We start from the raw sequence: 16,258 nt of genomic DNA on the forward strand, positions 1-16,258 counted from the left end.
GTGGAAGGATGACTGTTATCAATGTAACTGAGGTGTTGTCGAAGGTGTTTGCTGATCATCAGAGATCCTCTCCTCCAATCAATTAGATTCCAGGCACAAGACATGCCTGAAAAAACGCTGGACAACAATGGGACTCCAACTCGACTGTAGCCAGCATGTGGCCCAACTGCCAGGAGTGATGGTCTGGGGTGCCACTTCATTCCATAGCAGGATCCCTTTGGTTTTCACACACAGCACTCTTACAGCACAGCAGTACATCAACAATATTCTATGCTCTGTTCATTTTCCTTCATGGTAAGCCACCCTGGGCTTGCATTTCAGCAAAATAATGGCCACCCACTTACAGTGACAGTCTCTGCTGCTCATCTTCATGCTTTGCAAACCCTACCTTGGCCAGCAATGTCACCAGATCTCTTCCCATTTGAGAATGTTTGGCACATTATGGTCAGGGCCCTCCAACCAGCCCCGGATTTTTAACGCTCAACATGCCAACTGGTCAGAAATCAGCACAATAACCCTGAGGAGGGTATTCAACAACTGTATCAATCAATCCCAATGCTTGCATAAGGGCAAGAAGTGGACTAATGCTTTACTGACTCTCTCAATTTGTGAAGCTCTTATTTTTATTTTTTCTGGAATTATAATCATTTGTTTATCTGTGCATGTACATCACATCTACTGATTTCCATCCCACTGAAATAATTCCTTGGTGGTATGCCGCCTTCTTCTTCTTCTTCTTTTGTCTTAGAGTGTAATAGTTCAGCTCATGTGATGGATAAGAGTTGCAGGTATATGATAGTGCATTGTGATGCAACATTTTTCTTAAATAGGCCAGCGACCGGAAGGTATGGATTATCACATATTTTACAGTTTTTATTCTTTTACCATGATGTTTTGTTTGCTTTTAATAAACTATAATGAACGAAAAACCCATTAATTGCACTTATGTTATTATTCAAGATGTGAATGTCTGATATCAAAATCATCTGCAAAGCTTTGAATTACGTGCATAATTTATTGTTAGAAGTCGATAACAGACAGATTATGGTTAATATTTTCTGGTAAGTAGGTGATCCAGTAACAGTGTGTTACTTGTTTGATAACTCTGTCCATTCACGAGAGCTTTAAAGACCCCTTACATCCTTATTCAGTACTGGTCGAAGTATTCTGTCATTAGTTTTTTGGGAAAATGTAATCACAGCTTAGAACAACTGTTAGGTGCAACCAAATGAATTTCTGCTGCTGAATTGGTAACAGTTTCTGTCTTTCAAGAATAGCTCTCCAAAAGTTGTTTTTGTGTTTGGATATCTGACATAAGACATCATATCTTTCATGATGTTGGCTACCACAAGAAGAAAACCTGAATTATAGAAAAGTCAATATACAGTAAGGGGAGCTATTTTATTACTCTCACTCTTGATTTCACAATTTGGGTAAATATTGTCTGAAAGTTCACTGTCTTTTTCTTTCCAGTGAATTTGTACAAATGATGTAAAAAAAAAAAAAGTATGTAGCTTTGAACTCTTCTAATCATCATGCCATAAGAAACAGATGTGAAAGAAGTCTCTCTGGCTTTGTTTTGTTTTTTCTTTGTTTTGCTTTGCTTTACGGGACAAAAACAACTGGAATCATATGCACTCAAGTCAAAATGTGAAGGCAGATAGGAGTAAAAAAAAAACGGCCGTGTGTCAGTCCCAGTTGACATAATAGGAGACAGCTAAAAACTTTCACATAGATAAAGGGCTAGAAAAGTATACAAAAAGATAGCATACAGAAACAGAGATCCACAAATAAAAATTAAATGACCTTCGCCATATAGCTTTAGTGGATAAAAAGTAAGATGCGTCATTTACTAAAATGGTCGATAACTCAGAAGACAAACCCAAATGGGAACGTAAAAGGAAGAAGTCTCTTTGCCCACATTATTGCATATGCTCATGGAACAGTATTTTTTGGCTTAATCTTCATTCCAAAATGTGTGGAGTTATTTCAAATTGCAAAAGATGAATATGAGCAGTTTTAGAAAATAATAAACTTGTTGGTAAATTTGGTTTTCCATTTTTAATTAACCTAAATGGTAGATAGCTTCTCAGCTTCTGTGCCACATGGTATCCAGGCACTGTCACTGCACTGCAAGCATTCAGTCAGTCCCATAACCTATGTCATGAAGTAAGCAGTCGTTGACACATGGGGCATAACTGCATACTAAGTGAGCTCTGGGTATCCTGCATTTACCAGATCAGTGACCCAATTAGTCTGTCTGATGACATGACCTTGCCCAGTGTTTATGCTGATATTGCCAAATGATCAGATTTTTCAGCCATTTTGTCTACAGCAGTCCATTATTTTTGCTGTTGACTGTACGTATATTTGTATACAGTTATATTAAAAACAAAGATTCCAAGACTTACCAAGCGGGAAAGTGCCGGTAGACAGGCACAATAAATAAAACACACAAACACACACACACACACACACACACACACACACACACACACACACACACACACACAGAATTTCGAGCTTTCGCAACCGGCGGCTGCTTCGTCAGGAAAGAGGGAAGGAAAAGGAAAGATGACAGGATGTGGGTTGTGGGTTTTAAGGGAGAGGGTAAGGAGTCATTCCAATCCCGGAACTTGCATACTCGTTCGTGTGTGTGTGTGTGTGTGTGTGTGTGTGTGTGTGTGTGTGTGTGTTTTCCTTTTCCTTCCCTCTTTCCTGACCTGTGTGTGTGTTTGTGTGTTTTATTTATTGTGCCTGTCTACCGGCGCTTTCCCGCTTGGTAAGTCTTGGAATCTTTGTTTTTAATATATTTTCCCATGTGGAAGTTTCTTTCTATTTTATTTGTATACAGTTAAACCTTTATTATTTTCCACTTTTGCCTGGATGTACAAACAATTTGTATTTCCAATGTTAAACTTTGGCCCACATTTATTTTGCACTAGGGCACATTTATCTACATTGATAGAAATTGTTTATCAATTATAGATATCATTTAATACAAATATCGCTTGTTTTTTTATTATTACATTTTTGTCACTAATTAACGACACTGTGTACCAATTTGACTAATAGCTTTTCTTCTCACTATTATCTGGATGCCTACATATTTATCATGTACACCACTAATACTGCTTAATTACATTGTTAAGTATATGTTTATTTCACTTATGTATGTTTTACTGTGCTATGCTGTGTTGTCTCAGGCATGTATGTGTTCTGTAATTCATGTGTAAATACCAGTTTTCTTTCTTTTAATTGACTTGCCGCTCACAACACTGTATTACCACCACATTTTGTGTGATCTTTATAGATATTAACCCTGTTTTTTCTTTTTGTTACCAGCAAGAAACTCAATTTTTACCCCAGAGCATCAACTATTTCAGAGACTTATCTTTCTGTATTTTTATACGTTCTCTGATGGAACATTATTACAATAGGGTCATGTGTGACATGTCAGATATTTCACAATGATATTGTCACTTAATCTAGTCCTACATGTTACGGAATAAGCCTTCGTAGCTGTACAGTTTTGCTGGATCACCATCTGAAAGTGCTGCAGCAGAGCTTATCCTTAAGCTGAATAGACAGAAGTTACTTTTTAAAGTTCAAAACCTGGATGTTCACCATTCTTTAAATCATGTCTTTAGGATCCTACTGGTGGTGATCAGGCCTCTCACAGTTTCTAATAATACACACACAGATAGTTAGTACAGACATATGCAAAGTGTAATAGTTCTTATTTCTTCAAAAAGTAAAAGCCACAAAGTACAGATAAAGTGACCAAATGTTGCTTCACAAGCAGTTAAGTGGAAAAAGTCACAAAAGTTTCCTGAGGCTGGAATAAAGAACAGACTACCTATATCCGCCAACGGCTAAGAGTAAAATGAACAGAATGGACATACTGACTGAGAACTAATTGCTTACTGACAGAAAATGGTACAAGCTTTGGGCTTATAAAGACCCACTTCATGATATTACTGAACTTTGTCAAAATATTCATCTATTATTGGCCACCGATTTTGACATATTTTCCTTGCATGAGGGGTGGTCAAAAAGTTTCTAGCTTGAGATAGTTACCATAATGGTTCGCACGAACACCAACACCTACTTTTATGGTGACCCTTTGTGAGTATGTCAGTCAAATTTTGTGGCTCCGGCTTTTTTAGTTTTGATTTTAGGATGTGTTGTATACCGTAGTGTAAACAAAATTGCAAAATCTAGAGAATCAAGAACCCTGCTGTGATTGAATATCTTCATTTGAAGGGAATGGTGCCCAAGGAAATTGCACAGGACATGCAGAATACACTTAAGACCATTGCTCCATCTTGTGCAGCAATGAAAAACTGAGGTTGCGACTTCAAACGTGGAAGAACAAGTGTGGAAGATGCACCAAGGAGTGGAAGGCTTGTCACCATTGCCAATGATGAAATAGTGACTGCAATTCACAATACGATTTTTCAGTTTGTCGAACAATGTTGCAGCACATTGAAATCACATTTAGAATCTCTCATGGGTGTGCTCATGACATTGTTGTGGATATTTTGGGAACTTGGGAAGTTTCATCTTGGTGGGTTCTGAAAGACCTGAATACAGATTAGAGACAGGAACATGTGCAGCATTGTGAAGAAATGGTCTGAAATTTGAAGTGGATGAAGAAGGCTTTCTTGCAAGGTATGTAACAATGAACAAAATGTGGTTTCACCACTTTGATCCTGAGACAAAACAACAGTCACAACAATGGACACATCCTTCATCCCTTACCCTAAAAGAATTACAAGTGTTAAAATCAGCAATAAGGCGATGGCATTGGTCTTCTGGGATGCAAAAGGGGTAATTATGGCGAATTACTTACAAAAGGGCATAACTATCAGTGTATCATACTATTGCACCTTCCTGCGCCATTTGAGAGAGGAGATACAGAAAAAAAGGCACAGAAAATTGGTGTACGGAGTTTTTTTTTGCGTCAGGACAATGCACTGGCGCACAAAGCCCTCTCAACACTGAAAACTCTGCACGACTGTGAGTTCAAATTGTTACGTCATCTGTCATATTCTCCAAATATGGCTCCATCGTCATTTATCTTTCCCCAAGCAAAAAAAAAAAAAAAAAAAAAAAAAAAAAAAAAAAAAAAAAACAAAGGACGACAATTTGACAAGAAAGATGCAGTGATTGATGCTGTGAACACTTAGTTGGACTCAAAATATAAGACCTTTTATTTGAATGGTTTGCAGAAGTTATCTGAATGTGCCTGGAAGTGTATTAGTGTACATGGGTATTACAATGTGTACAACTTTACTTCTGCCATTTTCAGATAGATGGCAACAATGGTAAATAGCGGTCGAAAGAAAAAGATCGAACATATCAGGCAGTTAGCTTCGACCTCAGTCAGCATAACCTCAACCTCATTCAAACATTGGTGGTCGATTTGTTTCTGCAACATAAAGTTGTTATTGATTGAAAATGTCAGTTTACGAGCCTAATTCTCGTCATTTGTGGGAGGTGGTACTGTTTTGTTTTATATGAAGAAAACAGCACTTGAGTGTCATCGAATGCTCCCAGGTACATATGGTAATGATGCTATCAGTGAAAGAACATGGCATGAGTGATTTCAACACTTCAAGAATGGTGATATTAACATCGTAGACCAGCATAGTGGTGGAAGAGAGAATGTTTTCTAAGATGCAGAATTGGAGACATTGCTGAGTGAAGACTCACATGAAACACAAGAAGAATTGGCATGAATAGTGGGAGTGAAACAGAAAGCCATTTTTAAATGTTTCAAGGCTATGGGCATGATTCAGAAAGAAGGAACTTGGGTCCCACGTGAGCTGAAACCAAGAGACGTTGAACGGTGTTTGTGTATTTGTGAACAGTTGCTTCAGAGGCAAAAATGGAAGGGATTTTTGCATCACATTTTGACCGGGGATGAAAAATGGGTTCATTACGATAACCCTAAATGCAAAAAAATCATGGGGCTATCCCGGCCATGCTTCCACATTGACAGCCAAAACGAATATTAATGGCTCGAAGGTCATGCTCTGCATTTGGTCAGACCAGCTCAGCATCATGTACTATGAAGTGTTGAAACCAAGTGAAACAATCACAGGTACTCATTATTGAACACAATGTGTTTGAGCAGAGCATTAAAACACAAATGGCTAAATACAGCAAGAAGCATGATAAAGTGATTTTGCAGCACGAAAACGCTGAACCCCAAGTTGCAAAAGAAGTCAAAACATACTTGGAAATTAAAATTGTAAATCCTAGCCCACCCGCTGTATTCTCCAGACATAGCTCCCTCTGCCTATCACCTGTTTAGATGAATGGTGCATGGCCTGGCTGACCAACACTTCTGATATAGAGAAGAAGTCATAAATTGGCTCTATTCTTAGATCACTTCAAAATATGAGTAATTTTTTCAACCTGGGATTTGTACACTGCCTGAAAGAAAGTAGTAGCCAGCGATGGAAAATACTTTGAATGATGCATGTGTAACCAATTTGTTTCATTGAAGTCTCAAATGTTGGGGAGAAACCAGCGGAAGCAAAGTTGTACCCCTTGTATACTGAAAACTAAATTGGTATTGTGAAATTTCTGTCATTCTCTGTTAGGTTAGCAACTTTTTGACCCCCCCCCCCTCTCCCCCCCCCCCCCCCAACCCCCTTGTATATTTCTTCTCATGGGCAATATCTATTAAAGCATGCAGTACTGGTTTATTCCAATGGAATAGGAATCCCATGTTTATGACCATGGGATCTATCTTTTATGAACATATTCTTTATTTTTTCATATTCATATTCATATTCTTTATTCACCATTGACCACCTGAGGTGGAATAGGCAATTTACATGGATATAATATAACACTTTCCTTGAATAATATCTTAAAGCTAAATGAACATTGCAAATAGTACCCATAGATGCTAACATACACCATAACATAAGATAAATACATTCAGTGACATCACATAATGAAATACTTAAAAATTAATGTCAATTGATTTTATATTCATAAATTCTGTTATATTGTAAAAAGGATTGATTAGTAACCATTTTAGTAGCTTGCTCCTGAAGCTACTTATGTGAGCCGACCGAGAAGAAAATGGAAGTTTATTAAATATTTTTATACTATTGATTAGATGGGCATTTCCTGTTCTTGTCAGCCTGTGCGTAAAAATTTAGTAATTTTTAATTAAGAACCCTTACTTATTAATATATGTGCCAAGAGATTCAGAAAAACCAGGCAATCAAAAGTGTATATAAAGATTACTAGCCATTTGACCATCTTCTTCTGTGCAGAGGCACGAACAGTACAAACAGTGGCCAAACTTTAATGGGAATCGGCAACACACCGCAAGTAATGAGTTTAATGAGCAGGTGCACTATGAATATAGTGCGGGACAATAAGTTGGGAATGTGGGTCTCACAGGAGGCGTGCCAGAGACAAATCCCTGCAGTCACACTATCCTCTGTGTCATCGGTGGCTCAGATGAATAGAGCATCTGCCATGTAAGCCGGAGATCCCAGGTTCGAGTCCCGGTTGGGGCACACATCAATGCCTGTATGCAGCTAATGGTATTCATTTCATTGTAATCAAAAGTATGTCAAGATTCAAAAGTATATCAACAGATCCTGGAAATTCACAATATTTCAGCTATAACTGGCACTGAAAGTTCGGACCAGGTGAAATCTTTAATTATTAATACCTTTCAAACTAATTAAGTTTAGGTTACTGAACACTTTACTGAAAAGAGGAAAAGTAATTCTTGCATTTGGAAGTGGTCTTTCTTCCTGAAATTATCTCTTAGCTCTAAAAATTTTTCCTATGGGTAGATGTACAATTTTTTTAATTGCTGTAACTTTTTATTAGCATCATTTCTGATCAAACTAATTAGCTCATTGCAATTAGAACAACAATCTGAATGATGTGAATAATAAAGTTTTGTTTATACCATTTTGATAATTTGCACGATATGTACTTCATGTAGGAACTTTAACATCGGAATTTTGAAAAGAGAATTGGTGAAAATTTTATATAGAGCTTAATACATGAAATAGGAGTGTATACAAAGTAGGATGGTGTGGGTCAACCCACTCTGTCACAATACACGATAGATAAATTACTCATCGGAGACAATGTAAAATGGGACATTTTCAGTGATACTTTTTCTACATACACTTCGGACATAATGCTGAGGAAAGGAGAGTGGAGGAGAGCAGAGAGAAGGTAAGAAACCAGAAGAGGAATGAGAAGAGGAAGAGCATATTAGAAGGAACCAAAAGAATTGTAAAGAGAAGAAGAAGAAGTTGTTTTGTAAATCGTTACACATACTTTTCTTTGCTTGTTAATTGCAGCCTTAGTGAAATAATTGTCGTGATTGTACAGTTAACAATTTCTTGTACTATTTTAATATATAATTATGTATTTTTGCATTTTACATAACAAATGTGAAGTAACTGTTTCCTAGTTTGTACCATATTTTCCTGTTTTACTCAGTGCACGTTGTAGCAGAATCTTGCACCTACATTTGATGAACAATACCCTGGATGGCTATGTATTGTAACAGAATGGGATGACACATTCTATGTCTAACAAAAATGGAGTACGTGACACAGGAATACTCGATACTCAAGTTTTGTATTGTACTATCTCACCGTGAACACCCATTGACTTTCTTTAAAAATATAATTGAGACTGTTACAACTGATTTGCTTGATATCTCATTTTAGATAATGCTATACCACACAGCCAGTTTAATTCTTAATTTAATTGATTACAAAAACAGTCTGGTAACGGTCAAAATGCAAGTACTCCGAGACTCAAGATATCACAATTTTGCTGTGTGTAAGTTATTTGCTATATGAAAACCATTTAATACAAGAATACTTAAAAGATGTTAGCGTCTTTTGACTTGCTGTAATTTTATAGCATTTTGCTTATTAAGAAACAATGTTTCTAATTATGCCAATTTTATGTAATTCTGTGTAACATAATGACTGCTTTAGTGAAATTATGAGAAGATCAGAACTTTGCAACAAGCCAGAACCCTATCGTCCCTAAATCTATAAAACTTGTAAAGTTTTAATAGTAATTTTGTAAAATTCATGTATGCAAAAACATATAATGAACAGCAACTTGAAAGATAACTAAAATATATTCAAAAGTTGCATTTCTGTAAAATTCATGTATGCAAAAACATATAATGAACAGCAACTTGAAAGATAACTAAAATATATTCAGAAGTTGCATTTCAACACACACACACACACACACACACACACACACACACACACACGTGTGTAATCTATAGGAGGGACCTAATGACAACAAATATGACTTGTAACTGAGGAAAGAGCCTGCACAGGAATAATTTACATTCATATTTCAAATAATTGTGTAAATTTATTACTGTGTATATTTCTGAACTTTGTCCTTCTTTTCGGTTTTATTTTTATACAACTGATGATGACCTCTAACAGCTGAAACTAGTCATCATAACCTTATCCATATAGCAACTGATACTGAAATAAATAACATTGTACCTTTCACAATTGTTCTAACTTCATTAAAATGCTTTAAATTAATATCCTAAGTAAATGGTCATGACTGCATGTAGTCTCTTAGTTTTCTTTGATTTCTTGCCTTTGATGACCATCAATGGTGTTAAGTCAGTGTTATGAAGACCAATACCTGTGTATTTGTAAGGCCACTACTTCTGAATTTAACTGAGTCATGGGATGCGTTAATGAAAGATAATCAAGTACTAGAAATTTAATCTGCACCCAACATCAACAGCAAATTGTCAATACATCACTTAATACTCTTTGTGCTCATGCCAGCAAAATCTACTGTAGCAAATTAGTAGGAAAGCAGTTATAGCTGGATCCCAAAGTAATGTGTTTCATTTTGCATATGAGCATTAATGTGTACTTCTTGTCCTAGCAGTTCATTTTCTGTTTGTTTTAAATTGCACAATGTGAGTTTTTGTGAGTTTAAGACAAATTGTTTGCTGTGAATCTTTTGTATTTCATTTATGTTATATTATTAATTTATATTATTATTAGGAGGAATGCAAATAACGCTTAAAAATGTTTACCATTGTAGAAGGCTATGAAATCACATCAAAATTGTGGTGATGATCATAATAAAAGATGACTGTGATGGAAAATCAGCTAATAAACTTGCTCTACAAGTCAGCTTGACTGGACAAAGTATACACAGGGCTTCGTATTATTGAGTATATATAGGTGGGATAAAATTGTATAGTAGATTACGGTAAAAAGGAGAAGGTGAATATAAAGTGAAACTACTGGCAAAAACAGAAAGTGAAAATAAGACGATAGAAAAGATTTCGAAATGCAACAGTGACAAACATAATTGTTGGGTTCAAATTAATGATATGAATATAATAGAAGGAAACATTCCACCTGGGAAAAATATATCCAAAAACAAAGATGATGTGACTCACCAAACAAAAGCACTGGCAGGTCAATAGACACAGAAACAAACACAAAAATACACACAAAATTCAAGCTTTCGCAGCCAACGGCCGCTTCTCCAGGAAAGAGGGAAGGAGAGGGAAAGACGAAAGGATGCGGGCCCCAAGGGAGAGGGCAAGGAGTCATTCCGTCCCCCCCCCCCCCCCCCCCCCCCCCACACACACACACACACACACACACACACGTACACAGGCCGATGTCGCAAGTTGAAGATGAACTGATAGAGAAAGTGTATGAGGATATTGAAAGGGTAATGCAGTATGTAAAGGGGGACAAAAATCAAATAGTCATGGGCAACTGGAATGCAGTTGTAGGGGAAGCAGTAGAAGAAAAGGTTACAGGAGAATATGGGCTTGGGACAAGGAATGAAAGAGGAGAAAGACTAATTGAGTTCTGTAACAAGTTTCAGCTAGTAATAGCAAATACCCTGTTCAAGAATCACAAGAGGAGGAGGTATTCTTGGAAAAGGCCAGGAGATACGGGAAGATTTCAATTAGATTACATCATGGGCAGACAGAGATTCCGAAATCAGATATTGGATTGTAAGGTGTACCCAGGAGCAAATATAGACTCAGATCACAATATAGTAGTGATGAAGAGTAGGCTGAAGTTCAAGACATTGGTCAGGAAGAATCAATACGCAAAGAAGTTGGATACAGAAGTTCTAAGGAATGATGAGATAGGTTTGAAGTTCTCTAACTCTATAGATACAGCAATAAGGAATAGTAAAGTAGGCAGTACAGTTGAAGAGGAATGGACATCTCTAAAAAGGGCCATCACAGAAGTTGGGAAGGAAAACATAGGTACAAAGGAGGTACCTGCGAAGAAATACTTCAGTTGATTGATGAAAGGAGGAAGTACAAACATGTTCCGGGAAAATCAGAAATACAACTCGCTGAGGAATGAAATAAATAGGAAGTGCAAGGAAGCTAAGATGAAATGGCTGCAGGAAAAATGTGAAGGCATCGAAAAAGATATGATTGTCGGAAGGACAGACTCAGCATACAGGAAAGTCAAAACAACCTTTGGTGACATTAAAAGCAATGGTGATAACATTAAGAGTGCAACAGGAATTCCACTGTTAAATGTAGAGGAGAGAGCAGATAGGTGGAAAGAATACATTGAAAGCCTCTATGAAGGTGAAGATTCGTCTGATGTGATAGAAGAAGAAACAGGAGTCGATTTAGAAGAGATAGGGGATCCAGTATTAGAATCAGAACTTAAAAGAGCTTTGGAGGACTTACGGTCAAATAAGGCAGAAGGGATAGACAACATTCCATCAGAATTTCTAAAATCATTAGGGGAAGTGGCAACAAAACAACTATTCACGTTGATGTGTAGAATATATGAGCCTGGCGACATACCATCTGACTTTCGGAAAAGCATCATCCACACAATTCCGAAGACGGCAAGAGCTGACAAGTGCGAGAATTATCGCACAATCAGCTTAACAGCTCATGCATTGAAGCTGCTTACAAGAATAATATACAGAAGAATGGAAAAGAAAATTGAGAATGTGCTAGGTGATGATCAGTTTGGCTGTAGGAAAAGTAAAGGTTCAGCAGTGGAATTAAAATACAAGGTGAAAGGATATCAATGATACGATTCGCTGATGACATTGCTATCCTGAGTGAAAGTGAAGAATAATTAAATGATCTGCTGAACGGAATGAACAGTCTAACGAGTACACAGTATGGTTTGAGAGTAAATCAGAGAAAGACGAAGGTAATGAGAAGTAGTAGAAATGAGTACAGCGAGGAAATTAACATCAGGATTGATGGTCATGAAGTCAATGAAGTTAAGGAATTGTGCTACCTAGGCAGTAAAATAACCATGACGGACAGAACAAGGAAGACATCAAAAGCAGACTCGCTATGGCAAAAAAGGCATTTCTAGCCAAGAGAAGTCTACTAATATCAAACACCGGCCTTAATTTGAGGAAGAAATTTCTGAGGATGTACGTCTGAAGTACAGCATTGTATGGTAGTGAAACATGGACTGTGGGAAAACCGGAACAGAAGAGAATCGAAGCATTTGAGATGTGGTGCTATAGACGAATGTTGAAAATCAGGTGGACTGATAAGGTAAGGAATGAGGAGGTTCTACACAGAATCGGAGAGGAAAGGAATATGTGGAAAACACTGATAAGGAGAAGGGACAGGATGATAGGACATCTGCTAAGACATGAGGAAATGACTTCCATGGTACTAGAGGGAACTGCAGACGGCAAAAACTGTAGAGGAAGACAGAGACTGTAATACGTCAAGCAAATAATTGAGGACGTAGGTTGCAAGTGCTACTCTGAGATGAAGAGGTTAGCACAGGAAAGGAATTCGTGGTGGGCCGTATCAAACCAGTCAATAGACTGATGGGGCAAAAAAAAAAAAAAAAAAAAAAAAAAAAAAGGTGGTTCTTTCCACTCCCGGTATTGGAATGACTCCTTGCCCTTTCCCTTGGGGGCCTGCACCCTTTCGTCTTTCCCTCTCCTTCCCTCTTTCCTGGAGAAGCGGCCGTTGGTTGCGAAAGCTTGAATTTTGTGGTTATGTGTGTGTTTGATTGTGTGTCTACCGACCTGCCAGTGCTTTTGTTTGGTGAGTCACATCGTCTTTGTTTTTGGATATATTTTTCCCACATGTAATGTTTCCTTCTATTATATTCATATCATTAATTTGAACCCAACAATTATGTTTGTTATTGTCACTGTTGCATTTTGAAATCTTTTCTGTCGTCTTATTTTCACTTTTTATTTTTGCCAGTAGTTTCACTTTGTATTCACCTTCTCCTTTTTACCATTATCTACTATACAATTTTATACAGAGGGCTTACCATAAATAACCATCACTGCATACAACAATTTTGACACTAGCCTAGAGCATCCCTCTGCTGGGTTCTTCTTCAGGACCTTCTGATGTTCCTTGTTTAGCTGAGCACTCAAGATACCAGTAGAGGTGAGTTGAGTGTACAGCTAACCAGAAACACCAAATGATCTCGAAAAAGATTCCAGCAGAGGAGCCAAAACATTGACTGTGCAAGAAGACAGTGAAGAGGATCATATGTGACGTTGCACCTTAGAAGATTTTTCCTACAATGACAGTGGTCATCAAAGCCTACAGACTTACCTATTAATTTTGTGATTGTGTGTGTCTTGAACCATCTCACCTAGTATTTGTTCCTAAAAATGGAATTTTCACATACAGTGTTAAGTCAATACTAACAAAGAATGAGGGGCTTGTTTTGAAAACAATATTTTTAACAAAAGTATTTACATTTATTGTATATGAACACAAATATTCACAATAATATATATTCTGTAACACCTGTACACAGATAAACAGACAATTTAATCAAAGAGACAATATTTTACACATTAAAAATAAATAAACACAAAAGACAATTTTACAAGAAATGTTCCTGTACCCCTTTGCTCCTTATCTCCAATTCATTGAGGGAATGGATCAGTGAAGTAGGAAACTGCATTCATATAAGCCTGAAATTAGAAAACAAGGTATAAAAATTGGTACAAAAATGTCCCAGACTTGAGAAATATGCAAATTCATCGTTTACTCATTAAATACAAAATGTTTTACAGGTGCATCCACAAATGAAGCTTAACATCCAATTATAGTGTCAGACCTACTCTGAAGTGGCAACACAATAATTCCTTCCCTAAACACAACTATTAAAAAAAGACATTTGGGTTCCCACTAATGAGAGGAAAGGAGGGAGATGGAAAATATGGTTAAAAAAAAAAAAAAGGAACAGGGTGCTAATTATCTGGCCAATGTGGACAACATTCTGATCATGTCAAAAATTTATAGAAAATAAGCAGTCCTCTGTACATCATTACCTCAATTAAGAAAATATGAATCAACAGAAACATTGGAGGAAGGATAAATACACGATGTGGTACATGTTGTTCAGGCTATCACTTCACGGGAAGGGTACTTTCTGATGTTTACAAATAAATTTATTTCTCATTAGGAAGATGGAAAGATCAACAGTGTATCAACCTACATGAAACTTTCCCATTTTTACACACACACACACACACACACACACACACACACACACACACACACACACGTGTGTGTCCCTCTTAGGAGTATTCAGGTGCATTATCTTTGATGTTTTGGTAGATATTTGTAATTTCAGTTTTGTCATGTGTAGCTGGAGTCGGACCAAGTAAATGATGCTCATCATGTCTTTCATGGGAAGCTCAGTGAAAAATGGAAAATGTTTGTTTCCCCACTACAAACAAAATTATTTTTAAAAAGAAATTTTACATGCCCCTGTGATAGAGCTGTCCCAAATTACTCTAGTGTGATATTCATTTTACTAATCTCTGTTATCAGGGACAATAAAATACACAGAATAACAAGTACTCCAGCAGCAACTGACTAGCACCGCTGCTTGGCAGTAGCATCTTGCATGAACCAGGACAGCTGATAAAACTAATATCACACAAGACAACTTTGGGATGACTCTCATAAACGGGCATGTAAAACTGCACTTAAAAAATCATTTTGTTTGTAATGGGAAACAAACTGACACTTTCCATTGACACTGAGCTTCTCAAGAACAATGTGATAAGCAGTACTTGTTTGGTTGATTCCAGCTATCACTGCAAAAATGAAATTGCAAAACCAGGCAAAATGAGACTGATGACTTTTTTTTTGTCCCCTATGAACATATGCTGGATATAAGGCCAGCACCAATGAAAGGACGACATCATCACCTTCAAAGGGTTCATAGCTCCGTACAGCTTCTTATCCTGCCAGTGTTATCGTAAGCATCTCTGAAAATCTTAGTATGACAATTCACACATTTATGGTGTCTTCAGTCTGATTTTTTAAAAAAATTTCTGGTTCTTTCTGTACATAAACTAATGTTGCTGAAGGGAACAGTGTACAAGTAAGGTTGCCTGACACACAGTGGAAATGCTAAACACTTCCAGATATGCTACAGTACAGTAGAGAAAGAAGATAATGAAGTACATTACACATTATCTTAAAAATGAAATACTTGTTCAGGGTGTTCTCATTATTTTGTCTAATTCCTATACCTATCTCTCAGAAAGAATAAAATAAATTATATGTTAGACTTACCCTTTCATAATTTAGGCCAATCATACACTGAAGGAACGGAAGATTTATAGTAGTAGTCATATAGCTGAGCTCTGATGAATTTTTCCAAGTTTTCAGGTCGTGGTAGAGTTGATGCCACACCTAAAAGCAGGGGAAGTGCAATCAAAATATTCAAATGTAAAACTACATAAATTTTACAGTAAGAAAAAAATTAGAGAGTTGTGTATACCTGTTTCATAAGCATATTCTGCTACTTTGACAGCAATTTCAACTGAACACTTCTGTATACTTGATAAAGGTGGGTAAAGGCTTCCTTTCTCCAAATCATCTTCACTGACCAGATCAGAAAGTGCCTGAAATAAGTCCAGCCATTAGTGTATATCAGTACAAAAGGTATCAATACTGATCAAGCAAAGATTTAAAAAATACCAAAACTTTAATGGAAATAAAAAAAATGATTAGGAGTTGATGTGAATATATATATATATATATATATATATATATATATATATATTGTATGCACCCTCTCCTTTTTACCATAATCTACCATACAATTTTCAAACCATAACCAAAAAATTTTTTTTCAGCTTTCAACACTACCGCTGCAATAAAATCCACTGTTTCCAGTTCACAAACAGTTCCTTTCACCTATTAAACAACCATTTCGGCTAG

General features: G+C 36.8%; 1 protein-coding gene across 3 annotated transcripts in view; it reads right to left on the reverse strand.

Annotated features, from left to right (window-relative positions):
• Positions 1 to 13,748: 13,748 nt before the first annotated feature.
• Positions 13,749 to 16,258, reverse strand: part of LOC126336866 (NADP-dependent malic enzyme-like) — a 401,213-nt gene continuing 398,703 nt past the window's right edge. For all 3 annotated transcript variants that reach the window (XM_050000965.1, XM_050000966.1, XM_050000967.1), the window contains 3 exons: positions 15,816 to 15,939; positions 15,608 to 15,727; positions 13,749 to 13,989 (listed from right to left, as the gene is read on the reverse strand). In XM_050000965.1, coding sequence (XP_049856922.1) covers positions 15,612 to 15,727; positions 15,816 to 15,939 — 240 coding nt within the window. In that variant the 3' untranslated portion in view covers positions 13,749 to 13,989; positions 15,608 to 15,611. The remainder of the gene's footprint in view (positions 13,990 to 15,607; positions 15,728 to 15,815; positions 15,940 to 16,258) is intronic.

Source organism: Schistocerca gregaria, chromosome 2, assembly GCF_023897955.1.
Source record: "Schistocerca gregaria isolate iqSchGreg1 chromosome 2, iqSchGreg1.2, whole genome shotgun sequence".
Classification (NCBI taxonomy): domain Eukaryota; kingdom Metazoa; phylum Arthropoda; class Insecta; order Orthoptera; family Acrididae; genus Schistocerca; species Schistocerca gregaria.